Source organism: Chiroxiphia lanceolata, chromosome 27 (assembly GCF_009829145.1).
Source record: "Chiroxiphia lanceolata isolate bChiLan1 chromosome 27, bChiLan1.pri, whole genome shotgun sequence".
NCBI lineage: Eukaryota > Metazoa > Chordata > Aves > Passeriformes > Pipridae > Chiroxiphia > Chiroxiphia lanceolata.
Window position 1 is genome coordinate 1,639,778 of NC_045663.1, and position 14,149 is coordinate 1,653,926.

Genomic DNA, 14,149 nt, shown 5'->3' on the forward strand with positions numbered 1-14,149 from the left:
CACGGGGAGAGTGAGAGAGGCCGTGGATGGACGTCCATGGTGTGAGTCGTCGTCTTCCTGGCGTTTCACCCCCGTCCCCTTCTGCAACTTGGAGCTGCAGGAGTGACCGGGGCTCCCACCCAGCTCTCTGTGGGTTGTGCTGGTTTTTGGGGGCTCCTGCCCCTCCTTACCGACACCTCACTCTTGTCCTGCTTCCCCAGACACAGGCTTTGCTTCATATGACACTTTCCCCTTCCTCCTGCGGCCACTTTACAGAATCCCAGGATCACTGAGGTTGGAAAAGCCCTCCCAGCCCATGGATCCACCCTGTGCCCGATCCCCCCCTTGTCCCCCAGCCCAGAGCACTGAGTGCCACCTCCAGTCCTTCCTCGGACACCTCCAGGGTGGGGACTCCAAACCTCCCCGGGCAGCCCCTTCCAGTGCCTGACCACCCTTTCCATGGGAAAATTCCTCCTGATTTTCAACCTGGACCTCCCCTGGCACAGCTTGAGGCCATTCCCTCTTGTCCTGTTGTTCCCTGGGAGCAGAGCCTGACCCCTCCCAGGCTCCCCCCTCCTGTCAGGGGGTTGCAGAGCCAGAAGGTCCCCCCTGAGCCTCCTTTTCTCCAGGCTGAGCCCCCCCAGCTCCCTCAGCTGCTCCCCATATGATCAGCACACCCTGATCTTTAAAGGAGTTGAGACAAACCCTTTCCCTTTATTATTTTTAGGCCCATACAGATATTTTAAGTGCATCTATTTCTGTTCCACAAAGGGCTGCAGCCCTCTCTGTCCCAGGTGGGGCGGCGGTGGGAGCTGTGAACGTTACACCTCTGCTTCCCCTGCAGGAAAAGCCAGGCTGGGCTGGATGCCGTAAATGCCTTTCACATGTTCCCCAGATCCCAGTTAAATTGAACCCCAGAAGGTCTCTCAAAGCATGAAAAATGCATTTATAAGACTCTGGAAGGAAGATGTATTCCAAAACTACTCTGGTGACCAGGCGTGCTGACTTGTGTCATGTGGAGAAGGAACCAAGAGGGGGTATTTCTTCTTATTTCATGCTGCTGATGGGATTTTACCTCTGGCAGCAAATCCAGGAACTTTTTAGTTACCATTATTGTTTGATTTTATGGGCCATTTGATATTTATTTTTATTTCTCTTCATTATTTGTTGAGTGCACTTAGCCCCTTCCCCAAGCAGCCTGCCTTATATCTAAGGTGAATTTTACGACCAGTGTTAGCACAGCGTCTGAGCAACTCACACAACTTTAATATATTTATCCTGTGCACACACTACATCCAGGCAGTCCTGGAATTCCTACCGTGGAGAGCGGTGCTCTGCCTGGAAAATCACAGATCTAACTGGACTGGGTTAAAAAAAAAAAAAAAAGAAAGAAAAAAGGAATAAACTCCCAACTATTTACATTCTTCTTCTCTCTGATCTTCATTTTACGCCATCGGGATGTATTTGAGTCATATTTTTACTGCTTTTTTTTTTTTCCCCCTTACAAAACATGAGGTCTATCCATGTACCTTCCTCTGCAAGCCAAGCTCTTGTGTATCCCACGGCTCCCACAGCTGGGCTTTAAAATCCACGGCCAGCACTGGGAGACTAATGACAAAATCATGAGCTGGCAGCGCTGCCTTTCCCTCCGACCTCTCCATTTCATCCTGCTCAGGAGTGGGAATTCCAGCCCCAGCATCCACACAGTTTGGGCTGGGTGGAGGAGGCACGGAGCTGGCCACATCCAGGGGTTTGGGGTTTTTTATTTCCAATTCTTGTTAGACTTTCCCCAGCCCAGCAAATCCTCTGGGCTCCTTTGTTTGCTCTGGTTGTGGAGGAGGCTGTGGTGACCTCCCTCGCTGTCCCTGCCTCCACGGAGCGCTGGGGATGATTCCCGGCTCCACCTCCCACCCACCACGCGTGTCCAGGGGGTGCCGTGGGCTTTCTCGGTGCCAGAGCTTCTGGCTGGTTTTATTCCCCCTGGATTTCTGCTCGGCTGCTCTCTGCTAATCCCTGTGTAATCCCGGCAAGCCCCTGATCCCAGGGAGGGGTCGGGCGCGCGGGCTGGGGTGTGTCTGCTGTGCCAGGGCTGGAACTGGCCCTTCTCCCTCCCTTTTATTCTGCCCCATGGGATACCCCACCTGCATCTCCCCACGGCCACGGGCAGGCTTGGAGGTGTTTTATCTCCCAGAGATGAAACAGTCTCTGGTGAAGGTGAGCCACCCTCTCCTTCCCCCTCGGGCACCACCACTGCCAGTTGCCACCGCAGAGAATTCCACCAGCCTCGGGGGACTCCCAGGGATGTGGGGATGCCTGAGCCCCCCAGGATGAGCTCTGCAGGCTCCCACTGTCCCAGGGCACAGACCAGCCCTGAAGGTCCCCAATTTCAGAGCCAACCTGTTTGTCTCCAGCACAACACACCTGGTGAGCAGCATCCCTTCCCTGCTGGGATGGAGCCAGCCCGGGCTCCCACCCCTGGGCAGTGCCACCCACTCCGTGGAGCAGTGGGGTGGGAATCTTATCCATGTCTCATCCAGCATGGATAACACACACACCTGGGTATCTTATCCATGTCTCATCCAGCATGGATAACACACACACCTGGGTATCTTATCCGTGTCTCATCCAGCATGGATAACACACACACCTGGGTATCTTATCCATGTCTCATCCAGCATGGATAACACACACACCTGGGTATCTTATCCGTGTCTCATCCAGCATGGATAACACACACACCTGGGTATCTTATCCATGTCTCATCCAGCATGGATAACACACACACCTGGGTATCTTATCCATGTCTCATCCAGCATGGATAACACACACACCTGGGTATCTTATCCATGTCTCATCCAGCATGGATAACACACACACCTGGGTATCTTATCCATGTCTCATCCAGCATGGATAACACACACACCTGGGTATCTTATCCATGTCTCATCCAGCATGGATAACACACACACCTGGGTATCTTATCCATGTCTCATCCAGCATGGATAACACACACACCTGCTCTGGGAAGCGCAGGAATCACTGTGAGCAGAGAGCAGGGAGCGGAGCCACGTGGGGTGTGGCCTGGGGGAAGTCTCAACACCTTCTTTAATGAATCTTGAGCTCCTTCCACTCCCACGTGGATCCGACGCCTGCAGGAGCCGCATCCCGGGTCAGCTGGTGGCGTTGGTCCAGCAGATCCCCCCACACGTGCTGCAGTGTCCAGCACACGTGTCACCCCCGCGAATCCAGGGACAATTCCGGTGCCTGGGGCTGAGCAGGTGCTCGGGAGGGCCCGGTTCCCATCGGCGCGGCCAAACCGCAGCCGCGCGGCCCAGCCTTCCCCGACCCGCTTGGCTGCGCTTCCTCACCTGGCAGGAGAACACACGGCCGCGAGAATAAACACGGCGCGAAGCGAAGCCCCTCGCGGCCCGGCGAGCGGGGCCCGCGTTCCAAGAAGTAATGAAGCCCAGGGAATGGAAAATCCATGTCACTTGGCGGGCCTGGATGCGCTCCGGGCCGGCTGCCGGGAGGGCGCTCCGCTTCCGCACGGCGTCGCCGCGGCCCAGCAGCTGCGCCGGGCCCGGCCGCGGCACCGCACCGAACCCTGACATTTGAAGACGGGGAATAATTTGGCTTCCTTAGCCTTCCCCTTCTTTCCCCCCCCCCCTCTCCCCGCCCCGGGCGGTCCCTCGAGCAGGGCTGGAATGTGCGTGGTAGGGACAGAACCAATCCCATTAGCGCCAGGAGATTGTTTTTCGTTTGGGGTTGTTGAATCACCCGCGGCTCCGCTTCTTCGGGGTAGGTCATGGAAGGGAGGACGGGGAGAGGGAGCCCATGGATGTGTTTTCCCAGGTGGCCATCCCTGGCACGGTGCTTCCCTTCTGGATTCCAACAGCACCACGGGGTTTCCATCTTTGAAGGCCACGGGAGCTTTGTGGTGGCTCCGAGATGGTGCTCGGCACAATTTGAAGGAGCATTTACAAAGGAGAGGGCTCAGCTCCCACGGGAGGGGTTGGGAAGGTGCTTTCCAGCTCCCCACCCTGCGTCCTCATCCTCACTCCATCCCTGGATCCCAGCTCCACTGGGGTTAAAGCTGAATTTGCAGCTCTGGGTGGTCAGGACATCACCAGATCCCAGCCATGTGCTGGCAGGAGCCGGGCCAGGGGCAGAAGAGGCAGCTGGAGGTGCTAGAAAATATCCTTTCCCAGCTGAAAGAGTTGCCCAGGCTCTTCTTCCACCATGTCCAAGAGTTCAAACCTGCTGTTTCACCTGGATTGTGGATTCTCATGGAAGACTCTCATTCCTCCAGCATGAGACAAGAATAAGACACCTCCCTCCCACTGTTTTGTGTCCCCCGGAATCTCCCTGGGGTGCGAGTGGGGAGGGGTGAAGGGAAGCAATGGGTGCAGCCCCAGGTGAACCAGCACCATGTCCCCTCTGAATTGGTCACAGAGGATGGAAATGGGGGTTGGCACACAAATGTACAAAGCAAGGACTTCTTGGAGTCCTTCCCCTCCCTGCTGACCCAGTGCTGCGCTTTCTGCCCTCTGCAACATCCCTGGACCAAGGACCCCTTTTTCCAAGCAGAGACATCCCAAAGGGACACAACACAGAGCTCCAGGCACCTGACAGCGGGACAGGGAGCTGCAAGTGCTCCTGAAGCACGGGAGAACGGGATGAGAAACAGGGACAAACGGCTCCAGTGGGAGCAGACAGCAAGAGGGGAGGGAAATCCATGTGCAAACACATCCATTGCCTGGCCTGGCTCCTCTGCTGGAGTGTGAGAGCCCGGAGGAGCCAGGCCAGCTCCCGGCAGCTGGGATGTGCAAGGGAGGAACCGAGGGGAGAATAGAGGTGGTATTTTCTGGAGGGGAGAACAGCAGCCCAGTGCAGCCACTGAGAGCAGCCAGGGGGGCTGTTGACCCAGAGAGACCCCCCCAGCCCCCAGCACCCGCTGCTGGCACAGAGACCGAGCGATGGCCCAGAGGGGAGATGCCACGGGGGTCTGTGTGGAGTGTGGGGGGCAAACTGATGGCTTTTCCACGCTTTTTGAGGTCACTTCTTGCCACAGCCCCCACCAACTCATCGGTGATTACTTGTGGACCTCTGCCTTGTGGCCAGACACGGGGATGCATGGGGGCAACAGTGGGCATGTGGAGGTGAGCCCCTGCATGGGCTGGAGGGGGTGATTCCACCACAGCCTGGCTTTGCCCACTGCCAGTGGGGCCACACACCATGAATTTTGCTTCCCCCGTGAAAAACTAAAAGAGGGACTGAGAAGGAGAAGGCGTCGGCTGGAAAAGCCCCCCCGGCTGCCTGCTGGGGGGAGTGGAACCAGCTGATTTCATGCGTCTCCTTCTTGTTCCAGGGGGGGTCCCTCCTCACCTGCTCCTGGGCACAGCTTCCTGCACCCCGAGCCAGCAGCAAGGAATCTGACTCCAGTTTAAAGGCGAGGAGCTTGTCCACGGTTTGCAGCCCCGGCTCCCATCCCAGGAGGGGACCCGCTCGGAGCCGCTGCCCGCGGCGGGCAGGGTTTGCCAGCTGTCTGCACCAATCTTGTGCCTTTCCTCCTCCCTCTGCACCAGCCCGTGGCAGGGGGGTGCAGACAGCCCCGGGCTGGGGATCTGAGCCCCCGGCAGCACCATCCTGGGGTTCCCCTGCTTGCTCCTCCTCGCACCCAACCCGCTGCTCCGTCACCGTGGGGTGTCGAGGACAAACTGCTGCCATCACCCTCAGCCAGCCTGTAACAGGGCTCAGCGCTGATGCCTTGGGCTATGTGTGGAAAATTCTGGAGAAAGACACCCCCTGACATGCTGTCTGAGGGGCACTGGGCCTGGCAGTTCCTGCCCCTGGGCCATCAGCTTGTGCCCACCCCAAAAGCTGCTCAGTGCTGGGCTCCATCTCTCAGCCTTTCCCTCTTATCCTGACGGCCCCCAACACCCCCCTCTGCCCACCCTGGGACCCCGAGGCACCCAGCTGCCTGCTGAGGACCCCGTGGCAGCCCCCACATCCCATTACTGGCTGGGAAGTGCAGGCATGGCCCCCACTCTGCCTCCCACACCCGCCCTGCACAGCCAAGGCCGCCCGGAGCATCCTCCCGCCCAGGCAGCGAGCTGGAAACACCATCCCTCTCCATTCCATTTAGGGAAAACACCCTCCTGTGCCCGTCCTGTGAGCACAGCACCGTGCCCACACTCCTCTCCCCTCCAGCACTGAGGGGGTGACATCGCACCCCCAATTTAGGGCCAGGCAGAGAACGTGCTCCGGCAGCAGAGGCTGCCGGCAGGGAACACACCAGGCTCTGTGCATTCCTTTTGGATCCCTTTGGAGATCCTTCTTTGGCCGTGACTCATGTGGAGCACCCCGGCATCCATCCACAGCACCTCCACGTCCCTGGCTCCGCATCCCGGGGAAAACAAGCGGCGGAGGCCAAGGCCAGCCCCGGCTCCTCGGGGGCCCCGCGCCGCTGCTGGCTCCGAGGACGGGACCCCGCTGAGCTCCCGAAGCGCTAAAACCGAGGCTGCAGCCCTTGCGTGAGTGTTCCTGCCGGGTTTGGCACGGGGGGGAGGAGCTCGGCGGCTGCTGTGCCAGGACGAGCGAGTGCCAGCAGCGGGGGAAAGGTGGGCACACCCACGGGCGGACACGTCCCACCCACCCCCTCGAAATGGGCGTCGAGGGGTGATTTTCAGTGAGAAAATCCCTTATTCCCCGACCTTTCCATGTGCCTACAGCCCTCCCTGCTGCAGCATCCCGGCCTCCTCCTCCTCCTCGCAGCTGACAGGGGGACGTTTGGGGTGAATGAGTCCCTGCCCACCCTGTGCCCTCCCAGCACCCACCAAACCCACCCACCCAGAGCATCTCCTACAGCATCTCCTCTCCCACTTGAGCCTCCCAGTCCTGCAGCAGAGAGGAGCATCGCTCCATGGCCACGCCAAGCAGCCCAGCAGGGAATTGTCTCCAGTTTGCCGGAGGTTTCATCCCGGCTCAGTTTCCACAGACGGGATGGCGGGTTGGGAACAGCCCGGTGCCCTCCCACCAGCCCCGTGCAGGGGATCAAACCAACACCCCGTGAGGCCAGCGACTCACCCAGGTCTGGTACAAACCTTTTATTCCCCCTCCCAGCTCGGGGCTGGGTTTGCCCTTTGGAAGCGAAGCCGGGAGGGCTCCACGGCCGTCCTTGTCCCTGGAGTTTTGTGCCCTGGGGACCGGGAGCTCTGCCGTGGCCGGAACGTCACAGACTCCACCGAGCTTCACACGGAGCCGAGAAGCGACAACGAAAAGTGTACCCCCAAAACGGACACGAGACCCCCCCCACAGCCCCCCCCAACCCACCTCCCCAAACCCAGATATGTCGTGTGGGTGACAGTGATACGGAGCAGCACGAAACGGGCGGGGATGGGGACAAGAGCCCCCCGCCCCACCACGCCAGCCCTGGGGAGCGGCTGGCACATGGAGAGAGAGCCCAAAAACCCAAGGGTTGAGGGGGAGGTCAGGGGTAATAAGTTAATCTGTACAGATGTGTTAAGTGACAGGGGGATGGCGGGGCCACCCTCCAGCACAGGGGTGTCCCCGTGGGGTGCCAGGGGCCGAGGAACCACATGCCTGTGCAAATCAAACCACGAAACGATGCACAAAGTGGGGTGATGGAGAACAGTGGGGACATGGGGAGGTGCCTCGGCTCGCACCGGGAGGGAGGGGACCCCTCCATGCCAAGGGGCGGTGTTGGGGTGAGCTGAGGGGGTCCCTGCTGGCCAAGGTGCCCAGGGACACAGAGACCGGCTGCTGCCAGGTCCTGCCATCAGCCACAGTCCCACAGGCTGAGCTGCTGCCAGCACCGGGCAGGAATGCTGAGCACAGGATAGAGCCATCCCGACAGGATGCTGAGCCCAGGATGGAGCCGTCCCAGCAGGATGCTGAGCCCAGGATGGAGCCGTCCCAGCAGCTCCCACCTCCTGCCCAAGCTTGAAGCCAAGGAAATGCCACCTCACCCCCTTCCCGGTCCCACCAGCAACCTGTTGGCATCTGGGCCAGTGCCCCAACAGCGTCATGGAGCAAGGAGGGGAAGGAGCCATCCCAGGGCCCCTCCACAGCTCCGGGAAGGGGCCGGCTGGGTCCTCGCGTGGGCACGGAGGCGGCGAGATCCGCTCCCCTGTCCGGCTGCCAACGCCAAATCCATTCGCCACGTTCCGGCTCCCCGAGGCAATCGGCTCCGGCCGGCGGAAGGGAGTTCCCAGGGCCGGAGCCGGCGCCTTGGAGGCTCAGCCCAAGGTGGGAGGCCGGGGATGTGCCGAGCCAAAGCTCAGAAGGCTGCAGACACTCTCCATCCCCCACGGCAGCCGGCTCCCTCCTGCCCAGCGCTGGACCCATGCCCGGAGGGCTGCGGGGCCCCGGCGGCTCCGGGCGGGAGCAGACAGACCGTCCTGCTCCGAGGACGGGCTCCCTCCGGCCTCCCGGCTCTGGCAGCTCCTCTCTTGGCTCCGGAGCGCTGGAAACCAGGATCCCAGCACGCGGCACATCCGTGGAGGAGGCAAAGCCGCCTGGCTCCTGGAGCCTCCTGCACGGTGGCCATCCCTGGGGAGGAGAGCGGGACCCAGCTGGATCGTGCCCCCGACTCAGAGATGCCCCTCTGGGAGCTCGGGATGTGGGGCAGCCAGAGGGGCAGCGGAGCGGGATCGGGGATGATGCCACGGGGACGGTGACGGGGAGGTGGCAGGGAGGTGATGGGAAGGGATGGGAGTGCTACAGGATGGTCTTGTCCAGGTCGACTTTGAGGGGCAGCGGCCCCGCGTCCTCCCCGTGCGCGAGGCACAGGGTGACGGCGATGACGGGCGGCAGCGGGAAGGCGCCGGGGCCACCCAGGTCCTCCAGGTACTCCTTGTCCCCATTGATGCTCAGAGGCTGGAAGAGAGGCAGAGGCGACCGTGCAGCCCCAGAGCAGGGGACAGGACCCCCTCACCCCCACCAGGGAACACCACGGGGCTGGCTGGGGACATCCCGCCCAGCACGGACACAGGGAGAGCCCCACACGGGCTGGGCACCACCAACACTGCACAGCAGGGTCTCACCCAGCCCCGGTGGGTGTTGGGGACCCCCCCCTCGGGCTGTGCTCCCCCCATACCTGGGTCTTGACGTGCTGCTCGGGGGCAGTCACCAGGCTGGCACAGCTCAGCCACAGCATCACCATGATGGAGAGGAAGAGGCAGGCGGCCAGGATCCAGCGAGGGAGGCCCGAGCGCCTGTAGCACCCCACCACCCCCCACCAAAGAAAAGGGACCAGTTTATGGCAGGGCACGGGCAGGGGTGGGAGCTGGGGCTGGGGAGAATCTGCTCCAGCACGTCCAGCAGGTCCCAGACCACTTACTTGGACATGCAGCCGAGGAAGTCGTGCTCCTGCTGCGGGGGCTCCGGGGGGTGCGCCTTGGCTTTGCCCCTTGGCTCCTTCACGGGGGGCTTCTCCCCCTTCACCCAGGGGCCTGGGAGGGGAGAGGTGATGCTGAACACAGGCATCCACGTGGGGACCCCCCAGTGCTCCCCATCCCCTTGCCAGCACGTCCCCCTCTCTCCCCGGGGACCCTCTGCCAGCTGAGGGGGCACAGAGGATCCCAGCACTTCTTGGAGCAGGTCCCCAGTCCCAAGCCCCATCCCTGCGTGGGTGGGGGTGTGGGAAGAGAATCAGACCCGGGAAGTGGGTAATTTGTTTGGCTCTGGAGGGCTCGGATGGGAGCCAGGAGGGCTCCAAGGCTCCCGGCCCCCCACCCCCGGCAGCCAGGACCCCCCTGCACCTGTGTGGGGCTGGGGGACACGAGGGCTGGATCCCGGCTGTGCCGGCTGGATCTCCGGTGCCTCGGGTGCTGGGTACTCCATCTCCGGCTGGGACTGGATCAGCAGGGGAAGAGGGAGAAGGAGGTGAGCGAGGGGGTCCTCACCCCTCTTGGCACCCCCGGAGAGGGGACACCCCCACCTGGAACACCACGACTTTGCCGTCATCCGCCTGCAGGTAGAAGGTCCAGGTGGAGGAGATGAAGCTCTGGGCGGAGCTGACGATGTCGTTGCAGAAGGTGGAGACCAAATCCAACAGGGAAAACGAGGGCGCCTCCAGCTCCAGGCTCTGCAAAGGAGCAGGGACACCGTGCCACCGCTGTCCCCTCATCACCCACCCTGCGGGACCCACCCCGAGATGAGCCGGGCGCTCGGATCCGGGCCTCATCCTGCTTCTCCCAGGGATGGACGGACAGGGACGTTGCAGTCCAACCCCAGGAGGGTCACTGGGTGGTCCCTGGGGTCATCACCCAGCCCCAGGACCGTCGCCCTGGGGTGGGATCGCCCTCAGCCGGGCTGTGCTGCCACCAGTGCCGTGGAAAAGGGGCGCGGAGCGGCCGCGGTGCCGAAGGCGTTGCTCTCCTGGCAGCCTCTCGGTGCCCTGGATTCTTGGCCGTCGCGGCGGTTTGTTATTTTTAAAGCATCCCCTGCTGGAATCCGCTTGGCTGCTCCCTGCCACTGGCTCCCAACATTTTCCGACAGCCCCTTGCACGGTCAAACCAGCAAACAGGAAATAAATAGGTCAGATTCTGTATCTAATTATTATGCTAAATCTGCTTTGCCTGGCTCGTCTGGGAACCCGAGGAAAAATGCTTCGGGTGGGTGAAGGGGGTGAGGGGGCCCCCCCCCGTCAGCCGGTCGCCCCCAGATGCTCATCCCCGGCCTTGGAGAGGGGCTGGGAAATGGGATCAGACACCGGGAAGGTCTTACAAACAGGCTGCAAAGTGGTTTTTCGGAGGAGCCGCAGCTTTTCGCGGCACAGATTCCTCTTTGCCTGCACGTGCACAGAGCCAAAAGCCTCTTCCTTGGGCCAAAGTTTAATTTAATTAATTGGCCAAAAGCTGAATTAATTAAATGTCGGAGGGGAAAGCGGTGCTAATTGCTGGGAAGGATAACAAATCAGAACCGGGGGAATCTGCCACGATTCCCGGTCAGGTCCTCTCGCCCTGGGAACTCACTGGGATCACCCTGCCTGGCCCAAGCCAAGTCCAGCCCAGTTAATTTGCTTTTCATGCTTTGGACAAAATCAGCGTGCTGGGCCAGCGGTTTGGCTCATCCCAGCACATCCAGAGCCCCCAATCCACATGGATGGAGGGATGTGGGGACTGATGGATGCTGGAGAGATAGAGGGATTGACAGAGGGATGGAGAGAGGGACAGAGGGGTGGATGGATGATGAATGGATGGATGGATGGATGGATGGATGATGAATGGATGGATGGATGGATGCATGGGCTGCACATGTGGGCTGTCACAGCCTCCATCCCCAGGGAGAGGAGGAACTGTGCTGAGCTCCTGCTGGAGGACGGGGTCTCCCCATCTCCCCGGCCCCTCACCTTCTCCTTCCTGCTCCCCTCCACCTCGGGCAGCTGCTTGCGGCACCCGGTCACGCAGCCAAACTGCTCCTCGGCGTTGCCGTAGGCCTCGGCACACGCTGGGGGAGAGGGGGGCAGGTTAGGGGATGCAGGGGGGCAGGTTAGGGGGTGCAGGGGGGCAGGTTAGGGGGTGCTCCACCCCCGGGGCCCCCCTTCCCACTGAGGGCTGTCCATCTGCCCCCACTCGCCGTGGGGGATGCGGGGAGGGTGGGGGGTGTCGCGGTGGTGCCGGTGGGGTGTGGGGGATCCCCCCGGGGGGGGGACACATTTGGGGCGCGGGGGCCGCTCGACCACCGGCTCCTCACCTGCTTCACACTCGGCCCGGGTTGTGTTGAGCTCGGCGCTCGCATCCACGAAGTGACAGATGGAGAACAGCCGGCAGCCCCGGTAACAGGCGTTGAGAACAGCATCCTGCGGCGAGGAGGAGGAGGGCGGCGTGGAGCTGGCACCGAGCTCAGCCCGGTGGCCGCTCGCTGGACCCTCCCCCTGCACGGCCCCCCCCCGCCCCGCTGGCCCAGCTGGGGGGCACCGGGAAGCGCTGCCGGCCCCAAGGACCGCGGCCAGGGCACCCCAAACCCAAGGGGTGGCATCCCCGGGGGAGGTGCCCTGTGCCCCCCCCCCTTCCCCGAGTGCACCCCGGGGTGGGTTTGTACGTGGCCTTGTCCTCGTCGAGGGTCCCCCCGTCTCTGTTGGGGCACTTGGCACCAGCTGGGCCCCGTGGAAGGAGGGGGGTGCATTGCACTGGGGGGTGTGTGGGGGGGTACACGCTGGGGGGGTGGGAAATGAGGGGCACACACAGGGGTCACTGTGTGTGTGCAGGCTCAGGGGAGCCGGTGAGATGGGCAAAACCACTGCAGGCTCCCCAAACCAGGGTGGGTGCCCTCACTGGGGGCATCCAAAAGCTGTGGTGGGGGAAACCCCCCATGCCCCCCATGGTCCTCCCAGTCCTCCCAGTGTGTGGCAGATGCCTGTCCAGGGTGTCCCCACTGCTCCTGGTGCCCCCCTTGCCTCTGCTGCTCCCAGTCCCCCCCGATGCTCCTGGTACCCCGGTGCCCTCCTCTCCTGGTGCCCCCAATGCTCCTGGTACCCCCAGTGTACCAGGTACTACTGATGATCCCCATGCCCACGGTGCCCCCCAGTACCCCCTGGGACCCCCAGTGCTTATGGCACCCCCCCAGTGCCCCTGATGCTCTGGGTACCCCAGTGTTATTGATGCCCCCCAGGGCCCCCCCTGCCCGCCGTGACCATGGTACCCCCAGTGCTCCCAGTGCCCCTCATGCTCCTGGTTCCCATGACACCACTGATGCTCCCCGTGCCCCCCGTGCCCCCCAGTACCCCCGCTGCTCCTGGTACTCCTGATGCTATTGGTGCTCCCCGTGCTCCCAGTAGCCCCCAGTAATCCCAGTACCCCCAGTGCCCCCATGCTACTGATGCTCTCCATGCCCCCAGTGCCCCCCAGTACCCCCTTTGCTCCAGGTACCTCCCCTAATGCTCCTGGTACCCCCGATGCTACTGATGCTCCCCACACTCCCAGTGGCCCCCAGTACCCCCCGGTACCCCCCAATGCTCCTGGTACCCCCGATGCTCCTGATTCTCCCCACGCCCCCGGTACCCCCTGATACCCCCTGGTGCCCCGATGCTCCTGATGCTCCCCACGCCCCCGGTACCCCCCGGTACTCCCCAGTGTCCCGATGCTCCTGGTGCCCCCGATGCTCCTGATGCTCCCCACGCCCCCGGTATCCCGGTATCCCGGTGTCCCGGTGCCCCGGTGCCCCGGACTCACGGCGGCGGCCCGGCTCGGGAGGCTGCGGCCGCACTGCCCGCGGCACCCGCCGGTGTCCCCCAGCTGCGGCGAGAAGGGGTCGGTGGCGGCGGCGGCGGCGGCCACGGCGACGGCGAGCAGGGCCAGGCCGAGGGGGGCGAGCAGGGCCCGGGGCCGGCGGGCCGGGGCCGCCATGGCGGGCGCGGAGCGGAGCGGAGCCGAGCGGAGCCGAGCGCACCCACCGCCACCGCCACCGCCGCCGCCGCCGCCGCCGCCGGCCCCGCCGTGACGCGCCGTGCGCCGGGCGGGGGGAGCCGGGGGCGGGGGGAGCCGCCGCAGCCCTGCCGCAGATCCACCGGCACCGGCACCGGCGGGGGGCGGGAGGATGCGGGGTGCGCGGGCACCGGGAGATGCGGGGGACTCAGGGATGCAGGATGGGGGGATGCCCGGGCACTGGGGGATGTGGGTACCCCGGGATGCAGGATGGGGGCATGCCTGGGCACTAGAGGATGTGGGGTACCAGGGGATGTAGGACAGGGGGATGCCAGGCACTGGGGGATGTGGGGGACCCAGGGATGCAGGATGGGGGGGAATGCCAGGTACTGGGGGATATGGGGTACACCGGGATACAGGAAAGGGGGATGCCCTGGGCGCTGGGGGGTGGGGGTACCCAGGGATGCAGGACAGAGGGATGCCCGAGCACTGGGGGATGTGGGGTACCCAGGGATGCAGGATGGGGCGATGCCCGGGCACTAGGGGATGTGGGCACCCCGGGATGCAGGAGGGGGGGAATGCCAGGTAATGGGGGATATGGGGTACACCGGGATACAGGAAAGGGGGATGCCCTGGGCACTGGGGGGTGGGGGTACCCAGGGATGCAGGATGGGGGGATGCCCGAGCACTGGGGGATGTGGGGTACCCAGGGATGCAGGATGGGGCGATGCCCGGGCACTGGGGGATGTGGGCACCCCGGGATGCAGAGGGACAGAGGGATG

General features: G+C 63.0%; 1 protein-coding gene across 2 annotated transcripts; it reads right to left on the bottom strand.

Annotated features, from left to right (window-relative positions):
• Nucleotides 1-7,070: 7,070 nt before the first annotated feature.
• TMEM59L (transmembrane protein 59 like) lies at nucleotides 7,071-13,349 on the bottom strand. 2 transcript variants are annotated; one of them, XM_032712355.1, is made up of 8 exons: nucleotides 13,176-13,349; nucleotides 11,698-11,803; nucleotides 11,354-11,451; nucleotides 9,941-10,087; nucleotides 9,762-9,855; nucleotides 9,341-9,452; nucleotides 9,098-9,215; nucleotides 7,071-8,877 (listed from the first exon to the last, which is right to left on the bottom strand). In XM_032712355.1, the coding sequence occupies exons 1-8, from the start codon at nucleotides 13,347-13,349 to the stop codon at nucleotides 8,719-8,721; spliced, it is 1,008 nt and encodes a 335-aa protein (XP_032568246.1). In that variant the 3' UTR covers nucleotides 7,071-8,718. The 2 variants fall into 2 exon arrangements, with proteins under 2 accessions (XP_032568246.1, XP_032568245.1); XM_032712354.1 differs by having other exon boundaries at nucleotides 9,098-9,239.
• Nucleotides 13,350-14,149: the final 800 nt, after the last annotated feature.